General features: G+C 33.2%; 1 protein-coding gene across 7 annotated transcripts in view; it reads right to left on the minus strand.

Annotated features, from left to right (window-relative positions):
- LOC107961817 (rRNA-processing protein FCF1 homolog) overlaps positions 1 to 21210 on the minus strand; it is a 72010-nt gene that overhangs the window by 44839 nt on the left and 5961 nt on the right. For 3 of the 7 annotated variants that reach the window (XM_016897979.2, XM_016897976.2, XM_016897977.2), the window contains one exon: positions 8589 to 8962. The exons of 3 other annotated variants lie outside the window; for them this stretch is intronic. In XM_016897979.2, coding sequence (XP_016753468.1) covers positions 8761 to 8962 — 202 coding nt within the window. In that variant the 3' untranslated portion in view covers positions 8589 to 8760. Of the gene's footprint in view, positions 1 to 7092; positions 7429 to 8588; positions 8963 to 21210 lie in introns of those variants that run through there. One more of the 7 variants, XM_041115604.1, reaches the window with a different exon arrangement.

Genomic DNA, 21210 nt, shown 5'->3' on the forward strand with positions numbered 1-21210 from the left:
ATGGAATGTGAATGCATGACTTGGTATGAGATTGAACCGATAGGTCTAAGGAACTATGGTATGGTTCGGTATGGATGGAGTAACTAGCCTCGTTCCATTTTGTTTCCTCTTGTGATAATGTTATTAATGGATGGTAGTGCATTGCTTATGACTTACTGAGTTATATACTCACTCGGTGTTTCCTTGTCACCTATTCTAGGTTTCTTGGACTCGTCTCTTTTTGCGTGATCGGGCCGTCATCGAAGTCATCACACCGGGTAGCAACTTTTGGTATATTCTTTTTAGTCGGTCTAGGAGAACATTTCGGCATGTATAGGCTAATATGTTTTGTTGAAATTTGGTATGTAAACTTTTAGCCATGCGAAAATGGCATAAATGTTCGGTTGGATTTGGTTCTATAATGTTAGGTCGTAAGTCTTGGTAATTCGATTTTTATGCCATATGTCATGGTTGATTATTTTTGGTGTTAAAATTCATGATATGGCAATAGTGTAGTAGGGAGATGTTTGACAATGACTAGCCTTTGGCATGGCTAGTCATGATCATAATTTGTGATATGTATGATGAATTACTAGTTAGATCAAGGAGAAATCATGAAATAGGCATAGTTGCTTTAGTAACAAATGCTGGCAGCAGCAGTGACGTGAGATTTAAAAATCACTAAAAACAGTAGGAATGGAATTAATTAATGAATAAATTATGTAATCGAAGCTCGATGAGTCTACTTTCATATAGAAGAAACGAAACGACCATATGAGCTGTATGTTATGAGATAATTAAACTCTTGTGAAACAGGGCCAGAGCGATTTCTGGATCCCCTGTCCCGACTTTAGAAATTCACCCTAAATTAATCAGAGACAATTAGAAGTCATGCTTTATATGTATAGATTCCCTTTTGAGTCTAGTTTCATTAGAAACCAACGGCATAAGTATTGGAGCTCTGTAAAGGGAGATATCTAAGTCGTAATGGACAAGGGTCAGAGTAGTCGAACCCAGTAACAGGGACGACTTTAACTAATAAACTGTACCAGTTGGCCTGACCAAAAATTCTACCATATAGATATATGAGTCTAGTTCCGGGGAAAATTTACGGAACTGGATTTCGAGTTTTAGAGCTCAAGATATTATTTTTAAAGCGACTAGTACGCAGATTGGCAGCTTGTCTGGGAAATTTTTAATAAGTGGTTTGAAGTCTGTTAACACCTCGTGTTCGACTCCGGCGACGGTCTCGGGTTCGGGGTGTTACACTAATTATAAGTGGCATAATGGTTATCACAATAAATCATAAATTTCAATTTTAATGCGTCGAAAAAATATAAATTTTGTACTCAAGTAAGAAAAAATTATCTATTCATACTATTATTATTTAAGAATTTTATTTAACTATATGATGAATTAATCCAACCTCAATTTAATTGTGAATTATTAAAAATATAATTATTTTATATAGTTACTGGAGTAAAACAATTTTGACGAGATTGATGTCATTTGTTTTTAAAGTATAATAAAATAATAATTAAAAAAAAACATTTGGCATTAGTTTAGATATGCTTGTTGAGTTTTTTACTCCATTAATATTAGATAAAATAATTACCCTACTAAAAATCTATTATTTATACCAAACAACAAATAATATTTAAGAATCTTCTTACCTTAAATAAATATTATTTTAAAGATATTTTTATCTTTTGGGCCCTGGGCGACTGCACCTCGAATGCCCCCAAGCTCGGCCCTGTTTATCTAAATTCAAATATGCTAGGGAATAAATTGAAAATGTTTAAATTTAGATACACATTTTTAGGGATATATTTGAGTAATTTAAATAAGCATTATATATATATTTTTAACTTTGTTGTTTTCAAAAAATAAAATATGAGAGGGGTTTATTTTTATTATTGTTATATCTTTTAAGGGGTATTTAAATTTAATTTCAAAGGGGGACAGACATAACATGCAAATAGATCAAAAGTTTAATTTGGTGCGGCCATACTATCATGCGACACCTTTTTTTTTTTTCTGTCAATCTAAAAAGGGTAATTACTTTATCAAGTCCTTAAACATTTTGTCCCTGTAAGCTTCAATCCGGTGCCGCCAATTTGTTAAGTGGCACAAACAAATTATTTTTTTATTTTATTATTTGTAATGATTAAAGCATAATTGAGGGGGGATTTTTAGGGTGTTGTTGCCTGGGAAAGTGGCGACACTCAACTCTATTATAGAAATCTGGTCATTCTAATAATTAATTTTAAAGTTGAGTAATTATCATAATTTTAAAAATTTATACAGCAAGATTCCTAAAAAAGCTTAGAAATTCAAAAAGTAAACAGGAGAATTAAGGTCAAGTGAAAGAAATATTAGTAGTAGAGGCATAAATTGTCCGTCATTTGGTTTCTTCCTCGAGCATGATTGTCATTGTCATATTTAATTATTTTGACAAGTTTGAGTGGTCCGGAATGTCCTTAAATGCCTAAAAAGGTTTCCATAATACCTTTGAGTTACTGAGAAAGAGATTGGCCCATTGCCTTTCTTTTTTCACCCTTTAGCAATATGAGATTTGGAGATCTTTTAGCACGAACAAGGATAGGCAGAGAATGAGAAATTTGGCATGTATCTTTAGAGTGATGTTAAAGCTTTTGTAGACAATGTAGAACACACTTTCTTCGTTTCGTATAGTTGTGGCAGCACCTATCATATCACCCCTTATTAATATGGAGACAAGGGTCCAACTAATGTTGTTGGTCCTAGTTTCCAGTGATCTCACAGGCGATTGCAACATGAAGGTAGAGGAAGAGGTGATGTTTCCTTGGTCAACTATCTTATTGAAGGAAGATAAATAGACAAACGTTGGTCTTTTAGCCTGGGGATGGAACTTATCTTATTTATTGGGATTTTGTTAAAAATGAGGTCATTTCTGGTTTTTCGAATCATGAAGAAAGTGCAAAAGAAGATGTCGTTAGTTTGAAGCCACTGGAAGATCCACTAAAAGAGTGAGGAGCCTAACCATATAGCTTGAGTGAAATCACATTAAATGAAAAGTTGCTCTAAAGTTTCAAATCCATTTGACCCAGGGGACAAAAGCTATTAGAAAGTACATTTCTTCTTAGAAGGGCTTCCCTATCGGCAGTCAATTGTTGCAGATTTTCCATAAAAATAGGATTAGCTTAAAAGGAAGACTAAACTTCAAGAGGGCTTTCCAGTTTTTGAAACTATTCACTCGAGCTAGATTATTATGATGATTGGATTTCCAAATAGAATGGTAGACCCCTTTAGTAGAGAAGTTCCTACTGGTTTCGACTGTCCATACCAACCTATCCTTACCTCCTAAGATTGAGAAGGGTTGGTTAAAAGGTTATTAACTCCTTCACTATGTGTTTTAGACAATCGAGAACTTCCCAACTTCTGTTATTAAAGTCAAAGCATGAATGCACTTGGAAGGAGGAACAATAAGTTTTGACAATATCGGAATAAAGCATATAAAGAGTGATGTTAATCCAATAATCATTCCCATTCCAAATATGGGCATCCTTCCCTTGATTACAAATGTCCCTCCCAAGCAAGATACTTTTTAAATCCATAAGTCAGAAAGATTAACCTTAACAACCACAAAAAGAATTAGACTTACATTACTTTGGTTTAAGAATGCAAACAAGAAGAGAATTTTGCAAGTTTATAATTCTTCAAACTTGCTTAGAGAGGAAGACTTTATTCATCAATTTTGCTTGCCTTGTGCCCAATTCTCTTCCCAGGGTACGAGAACAAATCCTGTCCCAATTGTAGAGGTGTGGCACTTCCAGAAGGATATGATGTTTCGTTTAATTTTGTCACAAATGTATGTTGAGGCATTGAAAGTAGAGAACAAATAAGGGGGCAGGAAAGCAATGGTAGATTTAGTAAATTTAATCCCCCCTCTTGTTGAGAGGCAATTAGCTTTTCAAAGTGCGAGCTTATTATTCCTTTTATCTATGATTCCTTGAAAGATTTCATTCTTCTTATGAATTCTTCCCATATTAGCCCCAAGGTCGTACTTGCTAAGTTTTTTCTTTACTCTTTTGGCATTTAGGATGCCACTGAACCATCTCCCTATTGAAAAAAAAAATTATTATGAAAAAGGGTTTTGTGGCACAATAGAATTTTAAAATTTTTCATAAAACTAGAAATTTATCTATAGCAATAAAATTTACCAAATTTAGTATATGTGTTTTCGAATTAGGGAGATTTGTTGAATCTTGTATCTAGCATCTAAATCCTTCTAACTTTCAATCGAATGATCTTCTTCACTATTCTCAAACCATCAAATGCTAAAAGAGTGGGCTCTTTTCAAGAACTAGACATAGCATGAAAAATGAGACTTTTTAGTAGGGAAAATCTAACTTTTTTCTAAGAAAAAATTCAAAATTCAAAATTCAAGCCGATAAATTTGCAATTATAATCTCACAAATAATAGAATTTATTTGATCTCAAATACATTTACACTAAAATTCAATGGAGTATCATTGTATATTTTCCTTATGATTTTCGGGAGCCTTTTGTAAAGGCCCAATTTCAGTGGTATCGAAAAATGCAATTTCGAAACCCCATTTTCATAAATTGAGTATGTAAAGATAAAATAGAATATTTATTGAGTTAATATGAAAATATGCTAAAGAATGATCAAGTAAATTCATTGATAAAATACTTAATTAAAACTTAGGAACTAAATTGTAAAAGTCCAACCGCTATTGAGCTTTAATTAACAAAAGACTTGAGGACTTGAATAGAAATTAACCAAAGGGACAAAATGGAAATTAGACCATTTTTAAATGATAGATAGTGGGTGATGATGTCATTTCCACTAAGTGAGATTAATAACTAGTTAAGTTAATTAAATTATGATTAAGTTAATTAAATTAAATTAATTAAGTCTTAATCAAAGTATATAAGTTAAAGTTAGTGGAGATGATAAAGTCATCTTCTCCATTTCATACATGCTGTCCAAGAAGAAATAAAATTAATGAAGAAAAGCTTTCAAACCCTTATACCATTCAACCATTAAATTAGGTAAGAAAGACAAGTTTTATTCTTGTAATTTTTATAGATTTATGATAATGGGAGATTGATTTAGCTAGCCCATGTACCAAATTGATCAATTGTTAAAATTTTAGCAAGTTCTTGTTGTTGATAAATTAGGCTTGGAATTTATAGATATTGAGCTTAGATTATGAAAAAGACTATATTCCAAAGTTCATTAAGCTTTGTTATTAGATTTGTAACATTATGGACCAAATTGAATAAATGTGAAATATATCATGAAATTACACTAGGAATAGAAAATATAGGGCCCATAGTGAAAATATGTGAAATCAGATTTTAATTCAAAGCCTGGAATAAAAAGTTATGATTATCCCGATTTTAGGGAATAAATTGAATAAAATGAAAAATATGTGTATATTAAAATAGGGATTAATTTTAATAATGCATTTCATGGTATTGTTTTTGCGAGCCATTTAATGGCTATTGTGTGTTAACATATGATATTGATTGGTATATATATAATTGTTTAGAACCAAAAATTGGCACAAGTGGAGCTGATAGAGGAAAAACTAAAATTGTAGAATAGACCTTAAGAAATCTACCTGTTTTGTGTTTTGAAAGGTAAGTTCTTATGGAACTTATTACCCTTCCTTGTTTAATAAGTTTGCTTATGTTATTTCCATTTTTATTTATGTTTGAACACATATTGAAATTTTGGTGGAAATTGGCATACTTGGCTAATAATGAGATTGAATTTGAAATGAAACGAGATAAGTGGTTGATATTATGTCTGTTGTTTGTAACTAGAAGAATGGTAAAAATCATTACTTTCTGTATAATTCATGTTTAGATTCAATCGTCAGGATTCGGAAAATGATATGTGACAGTTAGAAGTTATGTATATACAATATGAATGATTTATGCCCATGTGAACTTAATAAATGACTAGAACACAATTGGCATGCCAATAGGGTTATATGCACTTGTGTATAGCATAGTTGGTGATATGAATATTATGAAAGGTTATTTTAGGATCCAACATCTGTTGTGGATCATCGACTATTCATTGTCCCATTAGAGACCTTTGTGTGGTTGAAGGATTTTAAGTATGTTTAAACATTTTAGGCTTACGAGCTTTGCACTTTAGTGTCTTGGTGTGCTATAGTTTATGCTTATACTAGCTATTTTGGTGTGGTGTAGTTCACCCGTTTGTCCAAGTCCGTTTTACTAGGGTTCCATTGGGCAAAATATTGAAAGTGGATCTTATAATTGGAAAAAAAGAAGATATGAATCGAATTTGATATGTTATAATGATATGTGACTCAAATTGAAATGGCATGAATTGGTAGGTTGATGGTTGTATATGAAATTGTAATGATCTTATATAGTTTGGTATGAATTAGTGATGTTTTGGATATGTTATAATGCCTAACACTTATGTGTACCTATGCATATTATGCTCACTTTGTGGTGACATCATGTGATATGTTCTAGCCAAATGTGTGCCAATCTTTGGTAGTAACATGCTCACCTATGAGAAAGGTAAGTGTTGTAAATTCCATTTGAACTTACTAAGCATTAATTGCTTACCTATCATTGTTTTTCCTACATATAGATCCCCAACTTGCAAAACCAAGCTGAATCAGTGCGAATAACAAACAATCAACAAGATGATAGAATTATATTCATTTTGAGTCGTAATATTATGGCATGTATATAGGGTCCTTATTTTGTAAATGGTCATCTCCAATTGTGAATGCCAATGTTGTAAATATGGCTAAGGTTTAATTGCTTGTTAAGCTTGGTATACGACCTAGTTTGTGTTTAGTTTTGATCATGTGTGATGTCATTTGGTTTCATGATTTCAAGCTTGCATATGCCTTATATGTTAAATCTTGTGAAGTGAAGTAACTTGGTATATTAAGATTGATTAAGGTCTTTGGATATGCCTAGATGTGGATCATGTGTTTGGTGCCCTATTAAATATATGATTTCAAATGTTCATATGCTTTATTTGGTATAAATTGGCGTGAAATAATGATTTTATGAAATTCGTATGAAGTTTCATTGTGATGATGGTCATTAAAGGTCCCAAATTTGCATCTTATATGAGATGATAGGTTGAATCCAAAAGGGATTGAAATTATTGTATTCTGCTTATAGAGTCAACACACCACCACATAGATTTCATGACACTAGATGAAAAAAGATATGAACTTCTACTAGATTGTTCTCAAGGTCACAACGCCGCCCCATGTATGTCGCGACACTAACCTTCTATCTCGCGACATTGTACCCTTGATGTCGCGACATCAACTCAGTGAAGTTTAGAAACTTTATATTTTAGTCCTCGAGTTGTGACGGCAACATATTGTTTTGGAGGTTGCAACATCGAACCACTGAAATCCTGACTCCAACCTGTAATATTTTGAAGCTTTGTAGTTTAGTCCTCCGATGGTCTTGGGTTATGAAAAGAACTTTTGTAAACTCGTATAGGACCCGTAAATAATTGTACAATACTAGTGAATGTATTTTATATTTGTTAGCATGTTGGAATGGTTATATTGTGTTGAAATCAATTGTAGTTGCTCCGGCAACAAATGTGACATCTTATAACTTGGACCTAGTAATCCGGTTGGGCAAAGGGTGTTACACCCTTAGTCTGTTTATATAGGGAAATATTACAAGAGTTATACTACAATAGGAGGAGAGGGAAAATAATATTTTATTGAAAAACTGGGCTTCTACTAGAACCTCCAACAAGGGCAAGCAACAAGCATAGGACATACTCCCTATACATGCCACCCACCTACTCGACAAATGGGCTCTTTGGGCCATTCATGTATTGGGTTCAATTATATGTCGAATCTAATTTTAAATTAAATTTCAAACAAGTTCATACAATTATCCAATTCAATAACTAGTTTTTCTATTCCCTAAATATTATTTATTTAATTAATAAAAAATAATTAATCCAATTAAATTAATTTTTTCAACTTAATGCTAATTTCGTCTAAGTCATGACTGCTTTATTATATTAGAATATATGGGTAAATAAATTTAATTGTCTTATTTAGTAAAATTGTGATGACTAATTAATTAATTTAATTTTCGATCTGAAATCAAATTTTTAATTACATTCAATAAGGAGCAATTTGCTACAGTTCTAGGGACTTCTATCGCCACTATTTGGGACTTGTGCTGCAACAAGTGCCCCAAATTCATGCTACTACACATTTTGAGCTGTTTTGACTTTTCGGGGTCTATTTTGGGTCCCAAACACCCCCAAGCGACTTTAAAATTATTTTAAACCGTCTATAAAGTCTTATAATTGTCCTAAACTTGGATTAGTGATTTTATAAAAGTATTTTTAAAATTTTAAATTACGATAAAACTCTTATTTTTCTCAAATTGAACATGCCCAATTTAAGTCGATAAGGCCCAAACACTTGGTTTACGATTTAAATGGGTCCTATCATATATTCAATGACCCAAAATGATTTCAAATCACATTTTATTCTCTTTTTAATGTTATATATTATTTTTAAGACTTTTATAGAGCTATCAAATGGTGTTTATTAAAAGAAAATTTTGATTTAAATTTAAAAGTGTTGTAGTAACACTATTTATTTGTATTGAACATTAGAACGAATAAGAGGTATTATAGTAACTACATTAATTCTTTACAAGCAAGCTAGAAACATTGACGAGACTTGTAAGTGTGGATAAGCTACATATTAGGGTTAACATCTATGCAAAGTTGGGTTTGGTCCTGATCACCACCATGGTATCCTTATTGGATAAGGAGATAGGTTTGAAGGACCGACGACTTCGGCAGGTTCGACTTACGCTTATTGATGTCTTACTCGGGTACGTCAGGCAAGTTCCCCAAATTTGGTGTTCACTCGTTAATGTCTCAACCTCTGTTGATGGCTTGATTCTACACATCTTTCTGAAATTTGAGAATGTGTATGATTATAATATAAACTAATGAAAATTATATCATGACAGCACTATAGTTTACTGCAATCTACCAAATACTATAACTATGTTATATCTTATAATAATGTATGATTAGCGAAAATCACTACAGCAAAATAGATTTTTAGCGGCGCTTTTTTGGGGCCTATAGTGGCCTTTATAAGCGCTGCAAAAAAAACGCCGTTAAAGACAACACTGCTAATATTTTGCACGCCGCTATAGAACATGACCTTTAGCGGCACTTTTACAACAAACGCTGCTAAAGAACATGGCATTTAGCGGCACTTTTTCCACAAACGCCGTTAAAGAAAATGACCTTTAGTGGCGCTTTTCCCAAAAACACCGCTAAAGAACATGACCTTTAGCGGCGCTTTTCCCACAAATGCCACTAAAGAACATGACCTTTAGCGGCGTTTTTCCCACAAACGCCGCTATAGAACATGACCTTTAGCGGCGCTTTTCCCACGAACACCGCTATAGAACAGACCTTTAGCGGTGCTTTTCCCACAAATGCCGATAAAGAATATGACCTTTAAAAAATATTTTAATTAAATTATATTTATTTCTATGATAAATATTATATTATGTTTTATTTTTGAAATTTGAACTTTAAACTATATACTTCTAAGGATAAAAAATATTAATTAAATTAAAATTTTCTAATAAAATTTTAACTTTAAAACTAAATATAAAAATTAATGAATTTAAATTTAGAATTTAAAATAATAAATTAATAACACAATTAAAATCCAAAAGCTAGAACTCAAGTTATCTTAAATATTAAAATAAAAATAAAAATTTAGAATCAAAACTAAAATAAATAATAAAAATTAAATTAAATATAAAGATATCAATAAAATAAGATATTATAATGAAGTTACTTAAATGAAATAAGGACTTAAATCATAACCATGTAAAATATAAGATTTGAATATCTATTTCCATGTGAAATATCAACATTAATTATTTAAATTGATTAAGCTTCTAATGAATATTCTCTTTTCTAAGTCAAAATTGTAATTCGTGTTTTTCTTCTTTCAACTCAAATAAAAATAAAATGTTGAAAACAAAACAATTAAATAAAAAAAATAGAATAATTAGTTTGTAACAGACCGATTTTGGGGCTAGTCGGAACAGTGGTTACGGAACCACTATTCTGAAGCCGTAGAAATTATTTTAATATTATTTTATGTTTGATGAAATGATTATAAAGGTGCATGAAAAAATTGGTGAATTAATTTTAGGGTTCGAGAGCTTAATCGAGAAAAAGGACTAAATCGCATAAAGTACAAAAGTTCTATTTTGATAGTGAAGGGTGTCAAATAGCTAGAGAACCAAAATTGGGGTCTTTAAAGAGCAAATAGACCCTAAAAAGAGTGCTTGGCCGGTCATGGAGACAAGAATGGTCAAAAAGTCAAATTAGGTGGGTTTTGGTAGCTTATTTGACTAAAATAGAAATAAAATAAAAGAAAGATGATATCATCCCTTTTCACCATTTCTTCTCCACTGAAAATTTAACCATTGTTGGGGTTTGAGAGCTTGAAAATTTCAGCAACTTGTAACCCTCTCAAGTAAGTGATTTTGATGGTCTTTCCTGATGATTTTTATATTTTTAGAACCCTTGTTGCATGAGCTTTCAAACGAGGGGACTATTTTGTAAAATGGTTAAAAGTATAGGGTTTTACCATGAGAGTTTTCATTTTGTTTTCTAAAATTTTATAGAAGAAAATGAATCATGGTTGAGAAATAAACAACTTTTGTGAAGGGACTTCTCATGAAAACCCTAATAGGACCATTTTGTAAAGTTTGTAAAATATATAATAATGTTGTGAAATATTAAGAATTTGGGGTTGTTATAAGATAAATAAATGGTCGGTTTGGCTTGGCTAACAAAGAAATTTGATAAAAATTGATTTTCAGGTTTAGGGGTAAAATGGTCATTTTGTGAAAGTCTAGGGTCAAAATGATCATTTTCCCAATTATGAATTGTTCAGTACCTAGATCTATAAAATAATTAAACTTGTGAATTTTCATTTTAGATCAAGAATTACACAACCCGGGCCTAGGCCGAGGAAAAACAAAGCTAGCGGACTAAAACCGACTAGTCACCTACATTTTGATTACCGAGGTAAGTTGTATATAAATAATGCAACTACATTGTTATCAATTGTGCATGAATTTTTATAGCATAAATTGCTTAATTGTGGTAATGAAAATACATGATGATAATAGAGATAATAAAAATTTGGGATGAACCTTAGGAACAAATCAGATATTCATGCCATAACATTTGGGTCATTTGTGCGCTAGTGTAAGACATGTCTGGGACATGCATCAGCCACATTATGAGAGCCAGTGTAAGACCATGTTTGGGACATGGCATCTGCATTGAGATGAGAGCTAGTGTAAGACGTGTCTGGGACATGCATCAGCCTCGAGATGTAAGCCAGTGTAAGACATGTCTGGGATATGCATCGAGTACGAGATGTGTCAGTGTAAGACCATGTCTGGGACATGGCATCGGCACGCATAGAGGTGTTAGTGTAAGACCATGTCTAGGACATGGCATCAGCATGGATATGTGAGAGCTAATGTAAGACCATGTCTGGGACATGGCATTGGCCTCGATTTCGATAGTCAGTGTACGACCATGTCTGGGACATGGCATCGACTTGATGGATGAGCCAGTGTAAGACCATGTCTGGGACATGGCATCGGTATTACACCCTATGTTTGAGGCTTAATGAATATCTGATAGCATTCCAAATGGTTCAACAGTGAGAGTTACAGTTTAAGTTAAACGAGGAAAGTATAACCATTTTGTGAGTGATACAGGTACCTATTTGAAAAGTATGATATGTGAGCTCAATATATGTTATGTGAATTGTATTTGATAGTGGTGAGTAAGTTGTGCTTATGCCTACTTTAGTACTATGAGCATGATGATGAATGGTAAAGTTGTTGTTATATTTATTGCATTAACTTACTAAGCTTTATGCTTACTCCCTCTCCTTTCTATTTTCTTATAGTGCCGCCTAATTAGCTCGAGAACCATCGGACGTCGGAGGCATCGATCACACTATCACCAGTAGCACTTGGTATAGTTAGATCTTTTGTTTTGATTATGGCATGTATAGGACCCTGACTTTTGAGTTTTGTGTCATTGTTAATTGGCTAAATGTGTTGGCTTACTTTAGTACTTGATTCATTTTGTATAAGGCCATGGAAAATGGATAATATTGAAAGTTTTTATGTGAATGCAAGCCAGTCTATTATGAATGCAAATTTTTTTGGCATGGTTGAATATATGTAATGTATATAGGTTTTGACTATGGTTGTTTGGTTGAGAAATCATATTAAGTTAATCTTTGATATGTTGGTTGATGTTAGATTGTGTTTCAGGATGGAAAAGGCTTGGTAGATAGCCTTATATTGTCCACACAGGTAGACACACGGGCGTGTGTCTAGGCCCTATGAGACACACGGTCAGCCCCATAGGCTTGTTGTTCAGCCATGTGCCCTTTGTACGTAAAATTTGCAAGTCAAAATGCATGGTAGTAAACACATGGGCAGAGACAAGGCCGAGTGTCTCAGCTGTGTGGAGGACAAGGCCTCTGGCCACTGGCGGGTGCTTTGGCCGTGTGCCCCAAATTGGGTGCTGACGTCAGAAATAGAATGTCAAGGTTCTTAGACACAGGCTAAGACACGGGCGTGTCATGGCCGTGTGAGGGACACCAGCCATAGACACAGGCGTGTGTCAGGCCGTATGAAAACCCCTGTTGGTTTGAATTTAGAATTTAATTTACACGGGCATGGGACATGAGTGTGTCCCTAGATGCTTAGGCCGTGTGTGTCACACGGGCCATCAGCACGGCCATGTTATAATGACCACATGGGCATGTTGCTCTTCCACACGGGCCTATGCCCTGTTTTAAGATTTATTTTTATTTAGTCAGTTTAAGGACCTGTTTGGTTCCATATGGTTTCCAATGAAAGTTTGAGGCCTCGTAGGCCCACATTAAGGAGTTTAAATTTAAATTTGATCAAGTCTTGGTGACTCGAAAATGATTGTATGCATGTGATTAAGTATGGTAATGCCTCATGCCCAGTCTCAGCCTCGGACTCGGGTAAGGGGTGTTACATAGTTGACACAAGATTATTATTAAGTATATGCAAATATACTAAGGTAATGGTTAGAATTGTTAAAAGACTACGAGCTTGTGATTGACTATCACCCAAGAAAGGCTTATGTTGTTACTGATGCTCTAAGTCGAAAATCACTATTTGCTTTGCGTGCAATGAATATGCATATGGCTATGTCTGATGATGGTTCGATAATAGCTGAATTAAAGGCAAGACTGCTATTTGTTCAGCAAATCTATGATGCCTAGAAAGTTGATGATGATTTGATTGCAAAACGAGTTCAATGTGATTCAAATATTGATTCAGAGTTTAGAGTTGATGTTGAAGGTTGTTTGAGGTTCAAAAATCGAATGTGTGTTCCAAGAAATCTCGAATTGATTCAGATAATTTTAAACAAAGCTTATATCAGTTGGTTATCTATTCACCTGGGTAGTACAAAGATGTATAATGATCTGAAACAGCTTTACTGGTGGCATGGTATGAAACGAGGCATTTCTGACTTTGTTTTGAAATGTTTTGTCTATCAACAAGTAAAAGCCGAGCATCAGGTGTCTTCTGGATTGCTTCAGTTGATTATGATACCTGAGTGGAAATGGGATAGAGTCACGATAGATTTGGTGTTCGATTTACCGTTGACGCCGAGCAAGAAAGATGCAATCTAGGTTATTGTGGATAGATTGACTAAATCGGCTCATTTTGTTCCGATTCGTACAGATTATTCACTTATAAGCTTGATGAGTTATATGTTTCTCAAATTGTGAGATTACATGGTGTGCCTATTTCTATTGTTTCGGATAGAGATCCGAGGTTAACATCGCTGTTTTGGAAGAAACTGCAAGATGCACTAGGTACAAAGTTACATTTCAGCACAGCTTTCCATCCGTAAACAGATGGCTAGTCTAAACGAATCATTCAGATACTTGAGGATATGTTGAGATGTTGCATTATCGAGTTCAAAGGTACGTGGGAACAATACCTACCTCTGATTGAATTTGCATATAATAATAGCTTTCAATCGAGTATTAAAATGGCACCTTATGAGGCTTTGTACGGTCGTAAATGTAATATCCTGATTTTGGGCCTAGTCGAAATAGTGGTTTCGTGACCACAAAATCTGAGATAGAAATAATTATTTTATAATTATTTTGATGAATATGATATGATTTCATGATTGTGTGAAAATTTCGTGATAAAATTCTATGCCTAAAGTGCTTAAATTGAAAGTAGGGACTAAATCGAATAAGTTGCAAAATTTGCATTCTAGAAATTTTTAGTATGAAATTGTTTTGGAATATTAATGAGGAGGTTTTAAATAGCAATTTGACCAATTTTAAGTTCATGGACAAATTTAGGACATGGAAGGAATTTTTAGAAAGTTTAGTAGTAAGGGTATTTTGGTCATTTAGTTATTAAAATGAATTAAAAACAAAATTAAAAGCCAATTTTTGTCCATCTTCTTCATTAGGCCGAAATTTCAAGGGTTCTCCATAGCTAGGGTTTGTTTCAAGCTTCCAAGCTCCATAGTAAGTGACTCTAAGCCCCGTTTTTAATGATTTTTACGTTTTTGAGATCCCGGTAACTCGATAAAGCTTATGTTAGCAATAATTTAACCTAGGGTTTATATTTGGAAAAATACCCATAGGTGAAATTTGTGTATTTTGATGTTTTATGATAGAATATGAAGTTTTAAATTATGTTAGACAACTTGTACTACTCGATTTTAAGCAAAAACGAGAAAAAGGGCTTAATCGGTAAAAATACCTAATAGTCACAAGTACATGTTAGAGTGAGAATTTGATGTTTCCATAGAAGAGAAAAGTGATCGGCATGTTGTAAAACATAAAAATAAGGAATAAAATTTAATCCCGAGCCTAGGGACAAAAATGTAAATATGCAAAAGTTTAGGGGTAAAATTGTAATTTTGCCAAAATTTGAGTTAAGGATTAATTTGATAATGTGAGTATTAAATAAGGTAAATGTGTTATTTTAGATCAAGAAAGACGTGGAATCGATCTCAATCGAGGAAAAGAAAAGATTGTGGACTAAATTGCAAAATCTTTGTATTTTGGTACCAAGGTAAGTTCATGTGTAAATAAAGAAGCATAATTGTTATTTTTAAGTTATTGATGTTAATTATATGTTATGCTGAATTTTATTATGAAATGTATGCTTTGTGGTTAATTTCAAATAATATGTAAATTATGTAAGCTACTTGTTAAATATAATTGTTACCGAGTATTGATTTCGGCATTCTACGGAAGACGGCAAGGATAAGTGTTCGAGGAAAAAGCCCGTTTGAACCTTAGGAATAGATTAGGATACAAGTGACATGTCACTAGGATGGTTGAGCATCCGAACTCGTTGAGTTGAGTCCGAGTTCACTTATGGATGCGAATGTCCGAACTCGTTGAGTTGAGTCCGAGTTCGTGAGATGTAACTAGGCATCCGAACTCGTTGAGTTGAGTCCGAGTTCACTTATGGATGCGGACGCCCGAGCTCGTTGAGTTGAGTCCGAGTTCGCTTATGGGCGGGTTACATGATTGCTTGATTGCATATATGGCACTTATGTGCAAGTTATCCGTGTATCCGAATTATATTCCGATGTGTTCAACGGGTAAAGTTCTACTCAAATGGAGGATTATTCGAGATGTAAAGAGACGTATTGGTAAGTGATATGAAATGGATATTTTGGACAGGTATGTATTTAACCCTCGGGTTGAGTATTGATACAACCACGATAAGGTAATAAGATGATGAAAAATGATTAAAAATGTGATATGTGTTTTAGTGATGCATGCTAATGTTGATTGGTATGACTGTTTGTTATGTTACTTATTATTTGCATATGAACATACTAAGCATTTATGCTTACTCCCTACTTCTTACTCATTGTAGTTTTGGACAAGCCAGCTCAGGAGTCGGGATAGGTCGAAGGCTCAGTCACACTATCCGGAAGACTTTTGGTAATGGCTTGTAAATTTAAGTATGGCATGTATAGCAATATACCTTTTTTGTGTAAATGATCTTATGGTATGGTGATGGAATGGTTGAGGAAATGCTTGATAATGATAAATTATGAAAATGGTTAGTTTAGATTATGTTTGATGTAAGGAAAATTAATAAGATACTTAGTGCATAAAAACTCATAAAATGGATGAAATTTGCCATAAACAGGATACTGCAGCAACACTGACGCGAGTTTGAAAATTTACTAAAAATCATAGAAATTGAATTTGGTGATGGACTACATATCAAATTGAAGCTTACTATGTCTAGTTTCACATGAAACAAATGAAACAAGTAAAGGAATTATATGTTAGAAGATATTTGAATTTTAGTGAAATAGACTCATAGCAGTTTCTGAATCCCCTGTTCCGACTTTAGAAATTCACCATAAATTATAAAGATATAATTAGGTGGTGTATTTTATATTCTCAGAATCCTTATTGAGTCTAGTTTCAGGAGAAATAAACCTCATAGTCATATGAATTTTTTACAGAGATAAATATGGTTCATAGTAAACAGAGGTCAGATCAGTCAAGTCCTGAAACAGGGGTAACTTTAACTAATAAACTATACTAATTGGCCCAACCAAAAATTCTAGAAAAAAGTTTTAGATAGGTATATGAGTTTAGATTCAGGAAAAATTATAAAGATAGTAAACAGGGGTAACTTTAACTTTAATTCATTGCCTGAATGAATGACATGATTTTGATGATGTTGCTATGATGATGGAAGTTGTATCATATGTGTATGTATAAGAAAGTCGAGTAAGAGGTCCTACAACCCCTCCCCCTTACCGAAGTGGTACTTATAATGGAATTTCATGAGATTTGTATTGAATAAGTTTCCGGTTGAGAACCCAAAGAGTTCAGTGATAGAATAATTATAAGTATGATTAGAGATTGAAAATGAGCTGATATGTAAAGTCAGAGCCAGTAAAGTATCGGATTGATATAAAGATTATTGGAATTATGCACTGTCCCAGTTAGAGAAGGAATTCTCTTTGGTAAATCGAATTACTCAGGTGCAAGGTCGAGACAAGTGTAAATCAAAATTTATTCAGAATTGGCCTTCTTTAGTGAATGGTTTAATATGAAATTTGTGACGACAGAACTAGTTGAGGAAATGATATTTGAAAAGTGAACTATCTGAGTGTGACAGTTATGACTGGACAGATTTAGCAGTGTCTTTTGAGATGTTCTATGTGTTTACCCGTTCTCAGAAATATTTCTATGGCTATTGATCTTCTGAAGAAATTCTTGTTATATGGGAATGTCTTCTAATTCTGGTGTTGGATGAAAGTATTGGTAGTCTGACTGGTTTATAATTTATATTGCTCTATTTCATCGAGTATTCTATTTCATTTCGTCTGATAAGAATTGATGAGAGAATACATATGATATTATGATTCTGTTTCTTCTACTTGATGCTTCATCTGATATATATGTTTGGGAAGATATATTGATCTTGTTATATTTTATTTCAGTGGGATTAAATGATGTTTTGTTCTGGACTTTCTTTCTTTGAAGAGTTATCGGGGTATTCCGTATTTTCTCTATGAGTTTGGTTTTCGATTCTCTGGCAAGTATCGTATCTTGGGTTTCTTTATCCTGGATCTCTTTATTCTGGATTTCTTTATTTCGGGTTTCTCTATCTTGGATTTCTTTATTCGATTTTCTTGTTATCTTTGTTCTATAATTTGTCAATTATGACTCATGTTCGAAGTACGTTCTTCAGCTCGTGATAATCATGTCAAATATGACTATACTTCTAATTTGATCTTGGTAATGTGGTGATTTTAGTATCGGGATTTTTCTAATTTCTGTGTAAGGATTTGACATCAGTAAAGGCATAGGTGATAAAAGCGCGAGTTTCAGTCAGTATGGTGAATTATTTATTTGAAAGATTTCATGTGACAATTATGTTAGGATTATTTTTTTTCAAGTCTGATAATATAATTTCATTTTTGTACGGATAAAAGAGTAAATAGTCTGAACGAGAAGTGTATATTTATTAGAAAGAGTTGGATATTAGTTAAAATCACTACGAATGATAAGGTTTTCGTCTTGTGAAAGCTGAAAAGTTTATTACATGTTGACAAAGTTTGGATAGATGAGAATATTGGTAACCGAAGCGTCTGAACTAGACTAGTCTACATTGAGTAAAGACTTCCTGATTTTCAGTAATGTACTGTTGTATGAATTGTGATGTGTTTCAAGACAGTGAGGTAATGTGATAGTTTAGAGCATTCGATGTTACATAAAATCGGAGTTGTTAAAGGGGTTAAAGCCGAGCATTGGGATCTATCAAAATTATCCTTGTCAGTGTTGATATTGGGATGGAAATGAGAAGGATTATTCTTGAGGCCATATCAGAATTATTTCCATGGCGGAAAGAGGAAAATGTGATGTATCCTATTGTTAAATGTTTGGCAAGATCTATAAATCATATCTGTATTGAATGAAGTCCTACTCATCAGATTCATGGAATTTCAGGTCTCTTTGATTGTTGGATTTCTTGGAATTCCGGTCTCCATTAATCAAGTTAAGATCCGGGTTTTATGTCATGATATCATGGGAAACTGAGAAGAGTTGAAAATTTAAGAACAGTTGAGAGTTGAGACTGTAAGCTTTTAGATCATATGAGAAATTGAAGAGATGTATTGGAGGTACAGTCTAAGTGCAAGTTCTTCGGCACCGAATATGAGATTAAAAGTGAAGACCACTTTTCTGGTAAGATTTTCGGGGACGAAAATCCCTAAAGGGGGGGAGAGTTGTAATATCCTGATTTTGGGCCTAGTCGAAATAGTGGTTTCGTGACCACAAAATCTGAGATATAAATAATTATTTTATAATTATTTTGATGAATATGATATGATTTCATGATTGTGTGAAATTTCGTGATAAAATTCTATGCCTAAAGTGCTTAAATTGAAAGTAGGGACTAAATCGAATAAGTTGCAAAATTTGCATTCTAGAAATTTTTAGTATGAAATTGTTTTGGAATATTAATGAAGAGGTTTTAAATAGCAATTTGACCAATTTTAAGTTCATGGACAAATTTAGGACATGGAAGGAATTTTTAGAAAGTTTAGTAGTAAGGGTATTTTGGTCATTTAGTTATTAAAATGAATTAAAAACAAAATTAAAAGCCAATTTTTGTCCATCTTCTTCATTAAGCCGAAATTTCAAGGGTTCTCCATAGCTAGGGTTTGTTTCAAGCTTCCAAGCTCCATAGTAAGTGATTCTAAGCCTCGTTTTTAATGATTTTTACGTTTTTGAGATCCCGGTAACTCGATAAAGCTTATGTTAGCAATAATTTAACCTAGGGTTTATATTTGGAAAAATACCCATAGGTGAAATTTGTGTATTTTGATGTTTTATGATAGAATATGAAGTTTTAAATTATGTTAGACAACTTGTACTACTCGATTTTAAGCAAAAACGAGAAAAAGGGCTTAATCGGTAAAAATACCTAATAGTCACAAGTACATGTTAGAGTGAGAATTTGATGTTTCCATAGAAGAGAAAAGTGATCAGCATGTTGTAAAACATAAGAATAAGGAATAAAATTTAATCCCGAGCCTAGGGGCAAAAATGTAAATATGCAAAAGTTTAGGGGTAAAATTGTAATTTTGCCAAAATTTGAGTTAAGGATTAATTTGATAATGTGAGTATTAAATAAGGTAAATGTGTTATTTTAGATCAAGAAAGACGTGGAATCGACCTCAATCGAGGAAAAGAAAAGATTGTGGACTAAATTGCAAAATCTTTGTATTTTGGTACCAAGGTAAGTTCATGTGTAAATAAAGAAGCATAATTGTTATTTTCAAGTTATTGATGTTAATTATATGTTATGCTGAATTTTATTATGAAATGTATGCTTTGTGGTTAATTTCAAATAATATGTAAATTATGTAAGCTACTTGTTAAATATAATTGTTACCGAGTATTGATTTCGGCATTCTACGGAAGACGGCAAGGATAAGTGTTCGAGGAAAAAGCCCGTTTGAACCTTAGGAATAGATTAGGATACAAGTGACATGTCACTAGGATGGTTGAGCATCCGAACTCGTTGAGTTGAGTCCGAGTTCACTTATGGATGCGAATGTCCGAACTCGTTGAGTTGAGTCCGAGTTCGTGAGATGTAACTAGGCATCCGAACTCGTTGAGTTGAGTCCGAGTTCACTTATGGATGCGGACGCCCGAGCTCGTTGAGTTGAGTCCGAGTTCGCTTATGGGCGGGTTACATGATTGCTTGATTGCATATATGGCACTTATGTGCAAGTTATCCGTGTATCCGAATTATATTCCGATGTGTTCAACAGGTAAAGTTCTACTCAAATGGAGGATTATTCGAGATGTAAAGAGACGTATTGGTAAGTGATATGAAATGGATATTTTGGACAGGTATGTATTTAACCCTCGGGTTGAGTATTGATACAACCACGATAAGGTAATAAGATGATGAAAAATGATTAAAAATGTGATATGTGTTTTAGTGATGCATGCTAATGTTGATTGGTATGATTGTTTGTTATGTTACTTATTATTTGCATATGAACTTACTAAGCATTTATGCTTACTCCCTACTTACTCATTGTAGTTTTGGACAAGCCAGCTCAGGAGTCGGGATAGGTCGAAGGCTCAGTCACACTATCCGGAAGACTTTTGGTAATGGCTTGTAAATTTAAGTATGGCATGTATAGCAATATACCTTTTTTGTGTAAATGATCTTATGGTATGGTGATGGAATGGTTGAGGAAATGCTTGATAATGATAAATTATGAAAATGGTTAGTTTAGATTATGTTTGATGTAAGGAAAATTAATAAGATACTTAGTGCATAAAAACTCATAAAAGGGATGAAATTTGCCATAAACAGGATACTGCAGCAACACTGACGCGAGTTTGAAAATTTACTAAAAATAATAGAAATTGAATTTGGTGATGGACTACATATAAAATTGAAGCTTACTATGTCTAGTTTCACATGAAACAAATGAAACAAGTAAAGGAATTATATGTTAGAAGATATTTGAATTTTAGTGAAATAGACTCATAGCAGTTTCTG

Source organism: Gossypium hirsutum, chromosome A06 (assembly GCF_007990345.1).
Source record: "Gossypium hirsutum isolate 1008001.06 chromosome A06, Gossypium_hirsutum_v2.1, whole genome shotgun sequence".
In the NCBI taxonomy this organism is placed as follows: domain Eukaryota; kingdom Viridiplantae; phylum Streptophyta; class Magnoliopsida; order Malvales; family Malvaceae; genus Gossypium; species Gossypium hirsutum.